We start from the raw sequence: 18762 nt of genomic DNA on the forward strand, positions 1-18762 counted from the left end.
GTCACCGACGCATGCATTCTGAAGGAACACATACTAGACTCCCACATGCAGGAGTGACGTCAAAGCGGCTTGGCCAATAAAACATCTGGAGCCCCCAAACCCGGAAGGAAGACTGGGTGAACATGGAAGCCTCTGCTGTGGTAACAGCGCTGGAGGGCTCGGTTTGAAGCAAAGTCTTTCAGACTGTGTTAGTATGCGTTGCATACAAGCATAATATGACATTGCCTTGCAGGTGGAAACTTTTTTCTCTTACAGAGTTTACTACCGCATTAAGTGAAGCATCCTCCAAGTCCGGATAAGTTTCAGATGCTTTTCTGCATGTGCATTTTTGATGCGTTCCAGTGCATTTGTTTCCCCTCTTTTTTCTTAACTTTAAAGGACATTTGTGTTCCAGGGCACTTTTGGTGCATTCCAGTATAGTCCAGTGCAGGAAATTTTTTTTCCCTGGAACTGCAAGCACTGGTGTGAACTATGCCATTGGAATCCATATAACCTACTTCCCATGCATTTTTGAGGCAGAAAAAAATGCACTGGATTGCATGTGGTGTGAACTGGCCCTAAAGGGCCATACACACTATAAGATTTTCTGAAGACTTTTTCCTTCAGATTTACCTTTTCTATGTAGTGCAAGGGCCTGCCAGATTGCATACAAATTGAAAGTGTTTAGGTTTAACCTTTATATTATCTGGTTTTGGTAAATCTAAAGGAAAAGTCTTCAGAAAATCTTAGTGTGTATGGACCATAAGTGTCAGTATAGAGGGAAAGCCACTAGCCATGGGTCTGCATATCACCAGTCAAAAACAAAGCAAATATTCAGTTAAACCAAAACAGCTCCAAGAGCCTCTACTGACTGGTATCCAAATCTACTGAGATGGAGGGTCTGGAACAGATTTTTTTTTGTTTTATTGTATAAAACAGACAGTTTGCACACAAGCCCTGTATAGAAAGCGCACCCCTCCCCAGAGTTCAGACACGTTTTTTAGCCATCCTCTGCCGTTTGAACTGCTTGTCCTTCCGCTTAATACGTGGTTTTGGTAAAGGTGGTTTTGTCTCAATGGTCTCTGGCTTCTTCTCAGCTGGGATGTGAAAGACGTCCTCCGTGGGGTCTTTTGAAATGGTTTCCTTGTTCTCCGACATTTTCAGTTTCTGCAGTTCCTTCACTTGCTGCTTTTCCTTGACTTTGGCAGCTGTGGCCAACCGGATCATCCGCCGGTGCTGAAACAAAAACATTAACACAATGAGGGAACAACCACTACAAAGATAAATCCAAAAATTGAATTTTAGAGGGTTAAAATCTCTTTTTTTGCTGTGTCCCCACAGGGGAGATTTCCTCACCTCTTATCCCAGAGACAACAGAATGTAAAATTAATAAATGCACTTTTTTTTGCCTGCAAAAAATGTGCATTTATTATTTTATTTTTTATAAAAAGGTGAGCTTTTCCTTCAAGCTGCCAGCTCTGCAGGAACTTCTGTGAGCATATGTCCCCTTTCAAACCAGTGGACCGATCGGGTTGGTCTGTCTGTTTTTTTAGGCGGACCTGATCGGGCCACCTATTGATCTCTATGGGGCGGCAGATATCAGCAGTGTCCACTGGGATTCGATCTAGGACCCTAACAAAAGATGGATGGTGATATGTTCACCATCTGTCTGGCGGATAGGATGACAATTGGAGGGAAACAGACATGCAGTCTGTTTCCTTCCAACCGCCCTATAGAGGAGAGCGAGAGGTCTGCTCTGCATAGCGGAGTGGACACCGACCTGTCATCTGCCTGCTCTGCGAGGGATCCGTCCTGTCTGAAAGGGGTCTTAACCACTTGATTTCCAAAAGATTTACCCCCCCCCCTCCCCTTCATGACCAGGCCATTTTTTTTTGTGATACAACGCTGTTGCTTTAACTGAATTCGTGCGATGCTGTAAAAAAAAAATTTGCTCTTTTTCCCCACAAATAGAGCTTTCTTTTGGTGGTATTTAATCCCTCTGTGGTTATTTTCTGTGCAATAAACAAAAAAAAAAAAAAGACAGAAGATTTTGAAAAAAAAAAAAAAAATCGAATTCCTTCATCAATTTAAGCCAATAAATACATATTTTTGGTAAAAACAAAAATAAGCATCTACAAACTATGGGATTTTTTTTTTCTTTACCAGTAATGGCGGCAATCAGCGACTTATAGCGGATCTGCGATATTGGGGTGGACAGTCAGCTTTTTTTTTTTTTTTTGCAGAGTTTGTTTACAAATGCTTTTTAATGCCATTTATGTTGGGTGCAGAGGGCTGGCAAAAATGCAGACTATGGGCTACATAGGTTTATCAGACAAACTGAGAATTATCTAGTAGTATGTTGATGTAGCAAAGCTGATATTCTGGATAAATTCTAGAAATATTTACTGACATATCTCAGCGACATGACAAGGACAAAATAATAGAAAAATTACCATGTTAGGAGACTGGTAGTGAGGATTCTCATACAAGGTTGGTCCTCCAAAACTTCCCTGGAAAATCTTGATGAGGTTCAGTACAAATCGAGGTCCAATTTCTACCAGAGATGCATCTTCTTCTATAATCTAAAAAAGGTAACGATGATCTTTATTTCTCAAAGAAAACCTTTCCACTCTAACATAAAAAGTACAGTGGACCCAACAATCTAATAAATCTTTGACAAATACAAAGGTTTCTCTTCAATTCCTCCCAAAGTAAAGTAAAGTAATGTAAATTCCGAGAATATCGTGACAGAAGAACAGTGAAAGTGAAAAGGTATACAGACCGGATTCTACAGATACAATACTGTGAAAAAGTATTTTTGCATAATTGTCACACTTAAACAATTCAAACAAATTTTACTATTCCCAAAGATATCCCCAGTGAATGCAAAATGCAGTTTTTAAATTAATTTATTATTAACCACTTCAATACAGGGCACTTTCACTCCCTTCCTGCCCAGACCAATTTTCAGCTTTTAGTGCTGTCACACTTTGAATGGCAATTGCACAGTCATGCAACACCCAAACATTTTTTTTTAGAATTATTTTTCCCCACAAATAGAGCTTTCTTTTGGTGGTATTTAATCACCACTGTTTTTTTTTTTTTCAATTTATTTTTTTGCTAAACAAATTAAAAAAAGACCGAAAGTTTCGAAAATCTTTTTTCGTTTCCATTATAAAATTGTTTTCTCCTTCACCGATGGGCACTGATATGCAGCAATGAGGAGGAGGCACCGACAGGCATTACTGATGGCCACTGATTGATTTCAGATTGGCACCCCTGATGGGGGCTGAGCTGATAATGTGCTGATTATCAGCGCAGACACTGCCCTGTCAGGAGAGCCACCGGTCGGCTCTCCTCTGCTCGCGCCCACTCCGGCACTTCCTGGTTACCAAGATCGGCGATGCGGTGTGTCAGAGTGAGGCGCGCACAAGCGGCTTATCCTGCTGTACGTCATATGACGCCAACTGAGCCACCTTGCGGACGTCATTCCACAATAGGCCAGTAGGGAAGTGGTTAAGAGGAAAAAAGCTGTACTGTAAATATCTCCTAAACATGCAGTTTAGGAGATATTTACTTTGAATGCAGTTAGTGACATCACTGACTCATGCGCTCTGAAGGAATGGCTGCCCATGCCGTTCCTTCAGAGCCCTGTGCCATGAACAGCTGCTCCCGCATGCATGGGAGTGATGTCATCGCGGCTCTGGCCAATCAAATGGCCGGAGGACGCGAACCCGGAAGGACGATGGCTGAACATGGCGGCCATGTCATGGGTGAGCGGACGGCGTTGCGGGGGCTTTGTTCTATGCATACTAGCTCATTATGCATTTATCTTTCAGGTTTTTTTTTCCCCCTGAGGTTTACAACCTTTTAAGTGGTTAAAGTGGTTCTAAACTCTCCAACGCAACTCCAGCACATTGCACTTCTCATAAATGAACCTATTGATCGCTGCCTGTTTTATCTGCTTGCAATCAGTCCCGTAAAGTTTGATTATGTCACTGGCACACGCGCTCCTTTCTCTGTGACTCACAGCACGCTCTGTGTGCCATCTCCCCATCCACAGCATGCCATGTATGAGAGTTCCTTGGTGTGTGGTAGGACCGACATATTATTGGGGGCCGATATTCACATTTTTACAAACTACTAACAAACATTAAGCAAGCAACGATTATGTATACATTATACTGTGCAAGGATTGCAAATACATTTTCATATCACATGAGATTAAAATCACGATAAGGAATGCAGAGTTTACAAATATGCAAAACAATAAAATCAGTAAGGGGCTAACACTTTTCACAGCGCTGTATATGGAGTGATACATGCATAAAACGGTCATGTAACAAGATTTGTTAAACCCTAGTATTACAATGTAACAGCATCCTAGAGATTGGTCATAGAGTACAAAGGTTTTTTTTTCCTGGTCTTGTGGGCCACTAATAACTAAATAGCCTAAACTTCACAGAAGTACTACATTGATGTTCATGCTACACCTCTCAACATAGCAAATCCCCGACATCAAATTCTATTTGTGGAAAAATGAAATGAAGACTTACCTGAAAATTTCTAAACCAGATCCTCTTGTCTGCTACAGAGAATGTGAATACATGGTCCACAAATGGCTGACTCTTTGGGTGGTATCTTGGGGTTCCAAAAATCTGCATTCAGAAATGGGCATAAAACCATAATGGATTATAAATGTAGCTGTGGTATCTATCCCAAACCTATTACAATAGCAGCATTTAGAATAGCAATCATTCTGTGACTGCTCATTCCTACAAATGTATAGTGTACAAAATACTGTAGATGCTAATTTTTAACAGACACCAGCCCAGAGATCCAGCACTGTCTTCAACTGGGCCAGTTCAACTTTGCTTCAAGTTTGTCAGTGAGTCCCTGGCACCGCCATGCTGACTGTAGGAAACCAGCTGTGACATCCTGCTGGCTCACAGTCTGATCCCCGCTGTGCATGTGGGAGATGCTCTGCACTAGCTGAATGGTCCCACAGCCTCCTGGGACCTGTGACATGTCCCAGAAGGTTGGGGGAGGGGGGAAAGTAGGTGCCAACTTCTGCTCTGCTTGCCTAGACGAAAACTAGACTAAGTGTACAATGAGGAGAGAGGAGGGGGTAGAAGGAGGATAAGCAGGCCTTTCCCATTCAGGTGAAATTATCTAGAGAAAATTCATACAAACAAAAAATAAAAATTAAATGTGAAAAATAAAAATTAATTACCTGTATAAAGAGCTCTTTCAACAGAGCAAGGTACGGATCCCGATCAAAGGCCTGCAAAGTAATAAGGAACATAACATTAACTCAATACTGAGGAATACAACAGGTCACCTCCAGACATGAAGTACCAAATGTTAGCACCAGGTAAAATAGGAAATTAAAGTGACACTAAACTCTGGCATTTAAAAAAAAGGAAGAAGAAGAAGATCCCAGAATTGGCTAAGCTAAAATATGGAAACTCTTTATGGTCACTCATTTGCACCATATTCTTGCCAATGGGAGGCTGTGCTTTTTTTCAGACTTACAAGAGATGTTTTTTTCTCTGATTAGATGCTATTGTTTTATGTACAGCTCCAGCATGTGGTAAAAGCAAAGAGGGCCTGATCTATGGACAATAACCCACCCAGATATTCAATTACATGTTTGAGGTGGTCTCAATGTTACTCTAGGTTATTGAACAGCTTTGTACGGGATCACCCAATTAGTGTGATATCCAGGTGGAAGGACGTAGGAGCAATGGGAGGAGGCTCTCTTAGCGGTCAAACAATGCTCCCTGAATGTCGCTCAATGCCCCTCGCAGCTTTATTTGCATATGCGAGTGCACTACACACCAGCAAGGCTGTTTCACATGGGCATGAGGGAAAGTCCTACGTGTACTACATGCAGCAGGGACAGGGATGGGGGTGCGCTGTGAGATATGATCTGTGTGGCGCTGTCCGCTACACCGATATTGGAAGGGTGTTATCACTATAAAACAGGTGTTCCAGGACTATGTATTCCAGGTGATATCCCGAAACAGGCCAAAGCTAGGTCATTGTTCCAGGCCTGTGAGATAATACCACGACACGACTTCCACTGACACCCCCCCCCCCCCCCACTCTGAAGGAATGGATAGCCCAAAAGGGAGACACCCTTCAACTGGAAGAAAAAATATTTTTTTTTAGCATAGGGGTAGCTTGGGTAAATTTGATAAGCTGTGGGCTCCCTGGCTGGACACACTGGTAAACTTTATTATAGATCGCCTGATAATTGCCCGGGGATGATGTTTCTGGTGTGCTGGCGTTTATGGGCAATGGGGTATATCCGATTTACCATGTACATGTTCTTTGTTTTTTCTTTTTTGTAGGTTGACCATTATACTCGGTCATTTACTGCTGAGTTGCATTTAGGATTCCAAAATACTAGGTTTTACTGTGGTGCATTTTGTAAAGCTTACACAACCTGTTTAATACAACTTTGAGATAAAAAAAATAAAAAAATGTTATTCAGGTAGTATTTTTTCACACATAACCGTATCTGCTTATTGCTCTTAGCCTCTTCCAATTTATTGTTGCTGTGATGGGAATTCCACCTAAGTGGATGGCCACCCTTGTTTGCTCCCAAAATGTACTAGCAGCTATGCACTATGGGATGCGATAGCAGCTATGCACTATGGGATTCGTAGGGTGCATATAGAAGTGCACCTGGCCGCAACTAACATCAGTTCAGAAGCCCAGAGGACATTACAAATAAGCAGAAAAGCACAGGAAGAAAACTTCAAGAAAAACAATTATAGGTCCATTAAGCATCTGATTTGCATAATTATTTTTGGAGAATAAGGAAATTGCTTAGTGTCACTTTAACGCAGTAACAAAAAAAAGAAGTTAGTCCAGCAGCAGGGTTGGGGCCAGAGAAGTCTCGTCTGGTTGATTTGAGCGGAAGAACTGGAGGGAAAGCTAGCTGGGTGGCTTCGATTTATAAGCTGCCTTTTGTGTAGTGCTGGATATATCACTCTATGTAGGAAGAATTTCTACTACTGCCAAAGAATAAAAGCGGGCTCTCTGATGCTAATCTCACGATAAGCACAAGATTTACACAAAACTGACTTTCTTCCTACTTGTCAACAGACTCCCCACAGCTTATATCTGATCAGAATTCAGCTCATATTAAAAGAAAAGATGAATATTAAGCCAGGAAAATAAAATATGCCAAATAGATAAAAGAAAAACCAACAGGGCATGGCAACGATGGAACGGTACTGCAGAAAACAAAATTTGCCAGTCAAAGCCAATAACCAGAGGATAAATTTCCGTTGACTGCAATGAAAGTGGCTGTATTATTGCAGACTGATTTCCCCCTGAGAAGCGTCCGCCCCGATTGGCAGGATTAACAAACAGCCAATAAGGTGTAGTATAGTAATTTTAAATACTCACAGGATCAAAAGAGAGCAAAGGACGTGATCCTTTCAGGCAGTTCCCAGTCATCTTCAGCTCCGCCAGTGTGTGAACTGCAACAATGAAACACAACAATGACAATATGGTCAGGCCGGTCTCTAGGAAATATCAACGCACCAGTATGAAGAACACGGCATGTTCCTAAAGCTGCTGTCTGATTTCTAACATTAATTTGCATAAAACCAACTTCTCAAACATAGAAGAGACCAATCAATATGTATACCAAGACCAAGAACAGGGGAAAAAAAATGAAGGGAAACCGAGGACTTTGCTGGACTTACAAACGAATAATTTGTATCCATGGACTGGTGTGCCAGCTTCCAGATAAGGGACCCTTAAAATAAAAAAAAAAAAAAAAAAAAAAAAAAAAAAAATTAACCCTTTCGCTGCCAGGTCTGTACATCATACGGACCTAACAGTGCGGGGGGGGGTTGCCCTGCCATGTATTTTGGGCTCCGCTTGCCCAACTGCGGGCCCAGGACTGACTTGGCAGGTGTAGGGGAGACAGAAGAGCGGACACACGTCCGCTCTTCTCCCCTTCATGCTGTGAACCGGAAAGCGCCATGTATGATGTCACTTCCAAGTCACCCTGTCACTTTCCCCAGCTAGGAATTCGATCTGCATTGTAATACATTCAGTGGAGACCAGAGGAGACATGCAGGAATCTGTCACCTGAAAATTAAAAAAAAAAAAAAAAAAATTTCCCTATGATAAAAAAAAAAAAAAAAGAAAAAAGTTACACCCAAGCGCATAAAATCACCTGCCAAAAAAGATGTAAAAACAGCTCTGGCAGCAAAATAGTTAAACATTGATTATCCGCACATATAACACTCACGGTTTTGAACCAGAAACTTTGCAGAAGGTCCCCCAGGGGAATTGGCTACCCTAAAGTAAAGAAAAATTAAGTTAAATGCTTTTCAAATAACCAAGAATTTAAATAGGGAATGTGTTAAAAACATTTTATATTAATCAAATAGTATAGGATTCATAGACCTTGGGTTATAGGTTGATACCTTTAGGTGATTGGACACCAGCAAGCTTTTGAGGACATGCTCCCTGGGCGTTCCAATAACCCCCCCTCCCCCTCACGAGTCCTTCGTTTTTTTTTACGAGCACCCTAAGGTAATGGACCTCTTCTTCCTAGCTTATTATTTCATCGAATCAACCTCCTCAGTGTGTTCTAATACAACTGAAGCAGTGAATTAGGATTGTTGCAACCTCGGTATAACCCTGAGAGCTGTTCCAAGACCCCACATTGTGGGGACCGCCTGTAATGTTGCTTTAGGCACTGGATTCTGAATGGGTGATCCCCATGGCACTTTGTGCAATGCATGTAGTTAGGTCCAGGGCCCTGGTCCATCAATGAGGAATCCAAACCCACTTGCTATTTGCAAAATTATTTCTTGACCTCTGCAAACAAGAGTCTATAAAACTACTTTTTTATTTTGCTAAAATATACCAACCCTTCACATATTTCTAAATAGAGGTTTAAAATAATATTGTGTACAAATCCAAGAGTGCCAACTTACCACATGTAAAGGTCTTGTTTTTTCTTTGCTTCAAAATATATACATTTATTGCAGTTTTTCATTTCACAGACCTGCATAGAAAACAATGTCCATGTAAAAGGAAATATTCACCTTATTGTATATTCAATCTGTATATGAATAATCTGCAGATCATCTTGCCCATTTGAAAGTAAAAAAAAAGTACTTTCAAAACTCTACATTTGGACTAAGAAACCACCGGATTGGACTGCAAGTTCTAGCATACATCATGGTGGGGCTTTGCCAGCTAATGGCCAACATGCTGCCTTCACCGAGTTGCCAGCCCCAGACATTCAAACTGCAATAATGGAAAGAATTGCACCAATCTATGAATACATTTAAATGGACACTGTCACTTGCCTATTCAGGGTAAAGTAAAAGTGCTGCATGATCGCTGGACCATTCAGAATGGTATATTCTTCCATCTGTGCTCCCTTGCCATCTCCAGCCTGCACAGGTCCACAACAAATAAGCTTTAGAATGGGAGCTTAATCGATAACGTCACTGGATGCTCCACAGCACAGGGTGATTGGGTGCTCAGGCTGAGCATGGCCACACCACTGCCCTGCTTGATTACTGCAATGAAACAAGAGCTTCAACAGAGAGGCTCAGGGGGAATAAACCTTGCTGGTGAATGGTGGGCTATCAGGAGGCACTCCAACTTTGTGCTTAAAAGAAAAGTATTGCCAAAGCTTTTTTGGCCATATTACTCGTGGGTCACAGAACACTTACTTTTTCTCTCCTGTGACCCAGAGTCAGCCAATAGCAAGCTATTACCCGCTATCAGTTGACAGGCAGAGGCACTCCAGGCTCTGGAAGGATATTGTCGGGATCCACTACCTGGCTGCTTAATTTAGAGCTGGCTCCACCTCTCAGTATGCTGCTGAGAGACAGACAGCTATGCCAACTCACTCCAAAGCCCAGTGCTTCAGTGAGCACTGGAGGATCAGAGCAGGGAGCGGAGACTAAAGGCCTGTACACACGTACCGATCGTCGGCATACAAACGTCTGCGGACGAAAAAGATCTGCCGATTGTACGCTTGTTAGTATGGTGCCTCCGACAGCTGCCTGCGCACATTCTGCGGACAAGAGTCTTTCTTGCAAACATAAAAATATTTGTATGCCGACACCAGAACGGACGATTGTTCGCCAGTCAGTACAGAATTCTGCCGACAGACCGCAGAATTGCAAGACTGGGCATGCTCAGAAAAGAAAAAACACAGGGAAAGTTAACCATCACATGACATCACTTCTGCAGTCGGCTGTAGTCGGCGGACAAAATTCTTGGGCAGTCTTTGCACTTTTCAACAGACATCGACATCCCGGGGACAAAAGACGAACGTTTGTATGACGACGATCGGTACATGTGTACGGGGCTTAACAGTCACTACTCTCCACTGACCAAGAGTTGAGCAATGAGCCGTCATGTGATTGCTCAGTTCTCAGTCATAGAGCTGATGTGGGACAAATGCTGCATCATGGGAGGTGAGTATGTGGGTTTATTTTTTTTTTAAAAGCCCATACTATGCTTCTAAAGCTGACCTCTGGGATCCTGCCACTGTGGGGTCCTATTTTTTCCAGGTACATGAAAACTGCTCTTAAATGTATACAGTTAATGCTTTACTTTTGAAGGATGTTTTTATTCTTTGCAACGTCCTCAGAATATACAATGGTGCCAGAGAAAGGATCTGTGCAGGTGCACCATAGCGGGAGAGCTCCAATATGATGGGTTTGTATTGGCAGAGCGCAGGGCTGCTCTATTGTAATCAATTGAGGAGGGCAGCTTGTGACCTGGTGCTCTGCAATAGTAGCCATCCACAGCAAGCATGTCACTGATCTCCTCCTGTAAAAGTACAGAAGAGGAAACACGACTGACAGCCATTTGTCCATTTGTGCCAAGTCTAGCTACCTGGATAATAAGAGGTAAAAGGACAAAAAAAACTTGGTTTGGGGGGGGGAATAAATAGTGTAAAAACAAATGGTAAAAAAGGAGAGCATTTTGGCACACGGTAAGCAAGTAGCTTGCTAAAAAGGTCAGTATTTTTCATGGCTGGAGTTCAGCTTTAACAGAAAAAGTGACATTCTCTCTAAAAGTAAATCCTTTCAAGAAAACCTTTTTTAGGTTAAAAAAAGCATCACCTTTATTCCCAGTGGGGATATATGGCTTACCGATTTAGTCCTACAGCTTTTGAACAGTAATTTAAGGCAACTGTGGCTTTGCTAAAATCCATTAGGAAGTCTAATCTATTCGCAGTGGTTTCATCATGAGCAGTACTCGTTCCCGGGTTCCATTACATTAATTTTACATTTATCACACAGTTGCACTTGGATAAATACATTGATAAAACCATTTGGCTAAGTTGGAATCCTATTGCTGCACCCTGTCTTCGAAAAGGACTATACAAGTACTAACATGTCTGCTAAACAGTTGTCAGTTTGTTATAGTAGGAGTTTCCAGCACTTGGACTTTTTTTGGCAGCATCTTTTAATCTCAGAGCAAGAGAGGTGAGCATTCATACAGATCGCTGGGTCAGTCTAGCTTGAGTGGTTCTAAAGGCAGAAGGTTTTTCATCTTAATGCATTTATTCTGTGTGCAGCAGCCCCCCTAATACTTACCTGAGCCCCATCTCGATCCAGCGATGTTACACGAGACTCGGCTGTCCAGGACTCCCCCTCCTCATTGGCTGAGACAAACACCAGGCGCCACTGGCTCCCGCTGCTGTCATTTAAAGTCAGTAGCCAATGAGGAGAGAGAGGGGATGGGGCGGGGCCTGTCTGAATGGACACATCAGCGGCTTGGAAGTCCCTATAGCAAGCTGCGGAGCACTCGGCAGGAGCACAGAAGAGGGACAGAGAAGAGGAGGATCTGGGCTTTTTTTTTTTTAAAAACAAAAAGCACTTATCCCTTTAACCGGTTGCCGACCGCCGCACGACTATATACTGCGGCGGTCAGCCCCGGCCAGGCAGAGTGACGTATCGGTACGTCACTCGCCTGTCACTGACTTGCGAGCCTATCGCGGGCGGGCGCGCGCCCGCCGCGGCTCGTTCACAGGCAAGTCAGTGCGTGTGACCGACGGACTCGATGTCCGCCAGTCACACTGCGATCGCTCCTGTGGAGGGAGAAAGACAGAGCAGCTTGTGTAAACAAGCTGCCTGTCAGTTCTCCCTGTGTAAAAGTGGAGATCTGACCGTTCTACTATGTAGAACGGTTGATCTTTGCTTTTACACCAATAGGAATGTCCCTACACAGTTAGAATCACGCCCCTAGGACACACTTAACCCCTCCCTGTCCAATAAAGTTAACCCCTTCCCTGCCAGTGTCATTATTACAGTAACAGTGCATATGTATAGCACTGATTACTGTAGTAATGTCACTGGTAACCCCAAAAGTGTCAAAAATGTCAGTCAAGGGTCCGATCTGTCCGCCGCAATGTCGCAGTACCGAAAAAAAAAATCGCAGATCGCCGCCATTACGCGTTAAAAAAAAAAAAAAAGACAAAAATCTTTCCCTTTGTTAGTAAACGCGATAACTTTTGCGCAAACCAATCAAAATACGCTTTTTGCGATTTTTTTTACCAAACATAGGTAGCATAAAACAAATTGGCCGAAAAATGTTAAAAAATTTTGATTTTTACTTTTTTTTTTGGGGAATTTCATATAAAAAAAATGTGAAAAATATTGTTATTTTTGCAAAATTTACGCTCTTTTTTTGTTTATAGCGCGTGATCAAAAAAATCGCACAGGTGATCAAATACCACCAAAAGAAAGCTCTGTTTGTGGGAAAAAAAGGGCGTCAAATTCGTTTAGGTACAGCGTCGCACGACCGCGCAATTGTCTGTTAAAGTCACGCAGTAAAAAAGCGCAAAAAAACCCCTGGTCCTTTAGCAGCCAAATCCTCCGGGGCTTAAGTGGTTAAAGGGACAGTTTGTGTTACAGGGAAGTTTAGTGCTAGGGTTCATGCAAGAGGGACCTTCGGGTAGGGTGTTGCTCTCTGCCCTAATCTTCTGCCAGGGAATACACATCCTAACCAACTTCACTTTTTTTGCAACATCATCATTAGTATAACCGGTTCACGTTTCCTACACACAATCCCTGTAACATGAATGCACCCAGCCCAGCACACGCACACCACTCATTCTGGAGCTATATTGTCCAACATAATACCACATACCTCATTTATAACAAACAGCTTGTCTTTACGGTCCATTTTGGTATCTGTGAAATGGGAAAAAAAAAAAAAAAAGATTTAAAGCCCCACTCTGGGATAACTTCAACAAATATTCTATGCAAATACCCACCGATGCCAACAATGAATCTTTGGTAGTAATTAAGTAAAAAAAAAAAAAGGGGGTGACACTGCCTCTCACTCAGCCCTTTTAAATATGGTCTTCCTGGGCAGCATACAGTGGTACTGCGCCTCATTTAATCTCTGCTTGGCCCAAAGGAAGCCACACATCTCATCATGCATTTGGATGTTAACTCCTGGTTGAGCAGGTCTGCGGATGGTATCCAGGCAGGTCTGCGGATGGTATCCAGGCAGGTCTGCGGATGGTATCCAGGCAGGTCTGCGGATGGTATCCAGGCAGGTCTGCGGATGGTATCCAGGCAGGTCTGCGGATGGTATCCAGGCAGGTCTGCGGATGGTATCCAGGCAGGTCTGCGGATGGTATCCAGGCAGGTCTGCGGATGGTATCCAGGCAGGTCTGCGGATGGTATCCAGGCAGGTCTGTTGGGACTAATCCTGCACTCTGACATCGCCCATAATACCCACACAGCGTAATCCATGTTGACCAGATGAAATCAGCTTAGGAGCCCTGGAACTAAGCAAGGGCAGTGGGGGGGACTGGTCATCCTGACATGAGAGAGACCCCTCTAATTTCTGGTCCTCTGGACTTGAAAACACAGCAGCAATCTTTATCTGCCAAGGAGGATTCTTTTTCAAAAGTAAATGGATCAAAGATTTATAATATGTACATATGCCTACCACACTTAAGATAGATTTTGCCTAAAGTGGGGCTTTAAAATGTAAATATAAGATCTTTCTAGAGCTTTAATAAGCTAGATTAATTTTAAATATTTAGCCCTTTTAAAAGCAGTGCCTAACTGCCAATCCATTCTTCCCTTGTGGACAAAATCTCTTTCCCAGTTACTGTCCAAGGAACAGGGGAATTCTAAAGTAAAACCTGTCTCATTATGTAACATATCTGAAATAGACACAAAGGTTCACCTATCAGCAGGGCTATGGCCCTAAACACAGGCAAAGCTGCACACCGCGGCCTACCCATTCATAAATTGTGGGCCGCACTATGTAACATGCGGTATCCTATGAAGTTCTCTCTGCTTAATGCAGCAGAGAGAACTTTGTGAATGGAGGACAGATGGTCATGTGACTGCTAGGTTACTTGATCAGGCTCTCTTCCCATTTTTCCCATACAATATCCGTTCACATAGGTGGCCCCCATCAGTGCATTTTCGACCTGCGATTACATGGGTCAAAAACAGACTGCAATGTATCCCTATGAGTGGCCAAATGTAAGCGGTCCTGAAGGTCTTTCCAACAGGAGCCACTTCTAGCTGAAGTATACCCATCAAATACACTCACCCGCTTTAGAATGTGGCATCAATTTTCTCAAGTCTTGCATCAGATGTCGGGTGCGGAAGTTGATGCCTCTCGAGGAAAATATCAACACCCTCTCCTTATTTTTCCATTTGCCCTGAAAAAAAAATAATACATGTACTATTAGATTTTATAAAGGATCAATTATTGAATTCATTAACTGGACATCTGCATTGCAGGATATTGCTCAGGGGAGGGCGATGACTAGTAAATTATTAAAGAGTTTTTTAATGTACTACATGGATGTCCCTGTTACACTCAGTTTTTTTTTTTTTTTTACTTTTTATTAAATGTTTTATAAGAATAATAATAATAATAATAATAATAAAACGCCCAGGCAAAAAATTTGGAAAAAGGAAAAGAGCACAAAATGGGGTAAACCTGGGGGTACATAATAACATTTACTTAATTGATAAAGATGTCTGATATAATACAATCCATTTTAGGAGGGCTAAGTGTTGGTTTTTGTGATAACATTGAAGTTGGTTCCTTGGGGATGGGAGGATACACTAGGTAAAGTTGGGATGGAGTTTCAGGGGGAGTTACATTACAGTGACCTCCATCTAGACCAGTGGTTCTCAACTCCGGGCCTCGGGACCCACTAACAGGCCAGGTTTGCAAGATAACTGAAATACATCACAGGTGATATATTTTTCTGCTCAGCGATTGCAGTACTCTAGTCTGCATCTCCCCAAGGTGATAGTTAAAATCTGGCCTGTTAGCGGGTCCTGAGGACAAAAGTTGAGAACCACTAATCTAGATTGAGGTGCATGCATGCTTGTTTTCTAGTGTTATGCTCATCAGAAAGTTGGTTATGTAGGAATCTGCTTTTCAGCTGATGTTGATGTGAAAATCGCCTAACACTTTTAATGTTTTTCTGCTTTACTTATCTTTTTTCTTCTGCACTTCCCGTTTTCCTTTAAAAAAAGAGAAGGTTTTTTTTTTTTTTTTTTTTATTTTAATTTATACTTACCTAGTTGGATGCAGCATCTGTCCCCTGGCACCTCTGCACCGAGAACTGAGCAATGGAACACAGCCGATCGCTCGGTTCTGACAGCTCCCCGAGCAGAGAGCAGCTCACTCTCAGTCACCGCTCTGTCTCCTCCTCACTCATTGGAGCGCTGAGCTGTGGAGGAGCAGGGAGCAGCGGCCTCAGACTCAGCGGCTCGCTGAGATACTGAGCCGGATGTCAGTAAAGGCACCTGGCGGATCCTGACCTACATTGTCTTGATGACACGGTGCTTGGGCCCACTTCTGTCACGTCAGCAGAGAGCAGACATCAGCCCGCTCTCTGCTGAAAAGGGGTCACAGGAGTGCAGAACGAATATACTCCGGTGATCCATAGGAGATGTACAGCCAAACCAGCTTTGGCTGTACATCTCCTTTAAGGCAGTGATGGCATAGCAGGGGAACGTCACCAATGCCTTTGGGGATGTCCCATACCTAAACTGCAAGCTCTCGCAAGCCCAGAATTCAAATTGCTGGGTGGAAAAAAAGCTTCTCCCTGAAATACCAAGGGTTTATTTTTCCCCAACAGATGCCTGTAGTGTTGTACTACGCATGAGCAGATGAAGCGACTTGGCAAGAAGAGTGGGTACCTGTCAGAAATAGGTACACTCAGAGAAAAAAACATTTTGCAATGCTAAAGTGGTGTAAAATTCCGTACGAAACACAATGGTTCGATATTCATATAGTGTGTACACACATTTCGACATCCCACTTAGACTCTCCAAACAAAATTTTCGAAGCGGCAAACACTTTCTCGTACGTGAGCAGAGCTAATGATTTTTGTTTACCGTGTACTGTTATCTTACAATTAGTACCACTCTTGGTTTCGACCTGCTGGGAAGCATTGAGGAAAACCGGACGATCATTCATCTGATATTATTATAGTGTGTACTGAGCTTGTGAGAAGAGAAAGAGCGGGGGGAGATGAAGTTCCACCAGAGTTGTAAGTAGAACTTTCAGAGCGCCAGTGCAAGAAACCATGAGGGGGCCCCCAATCCTCAGCTGGGGCCCTTCCCTCTGAGCCCAGTGGTGGAACGCCAGGACCCAGTCGCTAGAGCGACCTTTACAACCCTGGTAGTTCTGCCATTGGTGTCGGAATTTTTTTTTACCATTGGATTTTAGCTTTTTTTTTTTTTTTAAAAACAATTTTGTTTAGGAGGGCTTTGGTTAAATATCAGGGGTCTAAAAATATTTCACCATTGAGAAGGAGAAAAAAGATTGAGGACACATCTCTCAATCATCTTTGCAGCCTCAGCTGCACAGAATGAATGGACAGTAATAGCTCTGTACAGAGCTTCCCTCTCATTCACAATCTAAAGTATAGTAAACACTGTACTATGCTTCAGGTATGAATAGTCAGTGATAACTGACTCTGTTCATTCAGAAAATGAAGGGGCCAGTGCTCTCCATCCTGACAGCATCCCCTGCAGCAGCCGGGGGGGGGGGGGGGGGGGGGAGACCGCAGCGCTGCGGGGGGACGGAAAGCAGGACCTGGATAGTAGGGGTGGCATAAAGAGAAACCGATCCCCTCCATTTTCCTCCTGCAGCCACTGAATGCCTGAGGGAGGGAGGAGGAGAAGCAGGCTTTCAGCGGCTGCAGGGGGGAATTGGGGGAGGGTCGGTTTCTCTATATGCCACCCCTCCTATCTAGGTGTACAGGGGGGCTGCACAGGCCCGCTGGAGCATGTGGCCAAGGCACAACTTTTTGTAGAGGACCCGCTGTCCCTACACTATAAATCTGGCAGTAATCAATAGAGAGAAATAACAATCATTCTCTATATCCTTGTGATTTTTTTCTTCTTACCTATGTCTATCCTGCCTCTGTGCTTCCTGGGTCCCAGGTCCCATTCCTGAGTTCTGCTTTAAACGGGTGGTGTGTGAACTGGGACCCAGGAAGCACAAAGGCAGGATAGACATAGGTAAGAAGAAAAAAAGTCACAAGGATATAGAGAAGAATGATTATTATTTCTCTCTATTGATTACTGCCAGATTTATAGTGTAGGGACAGCGGGTCCTCTATAAAAGATAACTCCACCTTTCGGACTAGGTTTCACGTTACACTCATTTTATTTAGGGTATACATGAAACATGGTCAGAGTCAGTGATGGGTTGGGCAGGTTTGGATCAGGACCTGAACCCATGTGTGCGAGACCACCAGGATGCTGTCACCTGTACTGGCCAATCATCTGTGGCTGGGACATTCCCCTGCTCTGCAGCCACAAGTATACAGGGGGTGTATATGTACAGCTGCCAGGAATGCTCCAGCCACAGAAGATTGGCCAGTATACGTAACGGCTTCTTGGTGGACCCGGTCCAAACATGCCCAGCTCATGTCCACAGCCACTGTCGTTTCTTCTTCTCTCTTCTATCAGACTTGAACTCCACACGGCTACATTATTCATTCAGGATTTGTGAAAAGAACTAAAAATGCCATCCGCCACCACAGCACCAGAACAGAAGGTCTGTACCTATTCACAGCCTGTGGCTGGAGGAATAGTCTGCAGGAGCCTGAGCATTGCACCCCCCTGATCACAGATCTAATGCTCTGAAATAATACATGTATACTTTTCCTAATGCAATACGTGTCTATGTATTCATTTTACCAAAAGATCTAATTTCCCTGTAACTATAAAAGTCATTCTCCAGTCTGACCCCCTCCCCCCAATCACACAGACAAGGATAGGATATGGAGAGCTGAGGATAGTCACTCTGCTGGATCCCACTCCTACAAATCTCACCTCTGACACCGGGGCCGGCACTGTGTACTCCTCCCCCGCCACATCCTCCTCACTCGCCCCCAATTTCGCCTTTTTGCCCGGTTTAGACGGCTCTGCATTAAAGCCACGTTTCCTCCTGTAAGCCGCCATCTTTCTCTACACCGGAAGTTCCCAACAAGCCATGCGCACTGAGCACTCTACTGCCGCGCTGCGTTACAGGAGCGCCCTCTGGCGGCTGCTGGAGAGAACACATAGAGGACGCTTAGCAGAGCGCCTTCTATCGGCTGCTGAAGGGACACGACACGTGCAGAATGCTTATAGCAAGCTGGCAGAGAGAGCATGTCCTAAGAAGTGACCCTGCCCCCCTCCATGGATATATTGTAGATTAGACAGGTCGAGAAACCTTTTATACAGCAATTATTTTTATGTATTTTCATTAACAGCAAATAAA

At 43.5% G+C, this 18762-nt stretch overlaps 1 protein-coding gene across 1 annotated transcript; it reads right to left on the bottom strand.

Moving 5' to 3' along the window:
• Window positions 1-748: 748 nt before the first annotated feature.
• BRIX1 (biogenesis of ribosomes BRX1) lies at window positions 749-18479 on the bottom strand. Its single transcript, XM_082243797.1, has 10 exons — window positions 18333-18479; window positions 14572-14683; window positions 13141-13184; window positions 8952-9022; window positions 8258-8307; window positions 7402-7475; window positions 5213-5263; window positions 4536-4637; window positions 2433-2561; window positions 749-1215 (listed from the first exon to the last, which is right to left on the bottom strand). The coding sequence occupies exons 1-10, from the start codon at window positions 18459-18461 to the stop codon at window positions 967-969; spliced, it is 1011 nt and encodes a 336-aa protein (XP_082099923.1). The 5' UTR covers window positions 18462-18479; the 3' UTR covers window positions 749-966.
• Window positions 18480-18762: the final 283 nt, after the last annotated feature.

Source organism: Pelophylax lessonae (assembly GCF_965119305.1).
Source record: "Pelophylax lessonae genome assembly, chromosome: 1".
Taxonomy (NCBI): domain Eukaryota; kingdom Metazoa; phylum Chordata; class Amphibia; order Anura; family Ranidae; genus Pelophylax; species Pelophylax lessonae.

Excerpts from the sequence above, each read along its gene's own strand:
- BRIX1 (XM_082243797.1), bottom strand. The coding sequence starts at position 18,461 with ATGGCGGCTTACAGGAGGAAACGTGGCTTTAATGCAGAGCCGTCTAAA. Across the intron at positions 8,308-8,951 it reads AAACAAGACCTTTACATGTG|GGTAGCCAATTCCCCTGGGG; the intron begins GTAAGTTGGCAC and ends TCTTTACTTTAG. Across the intron at positions 4,638-5,212 it reads TGAAAGAGCTCTTTATACAG|ATTTTTGGAACCCCAAGATA; the intron begins GTAATTAATTTT and ends TTCTGAATGCAG.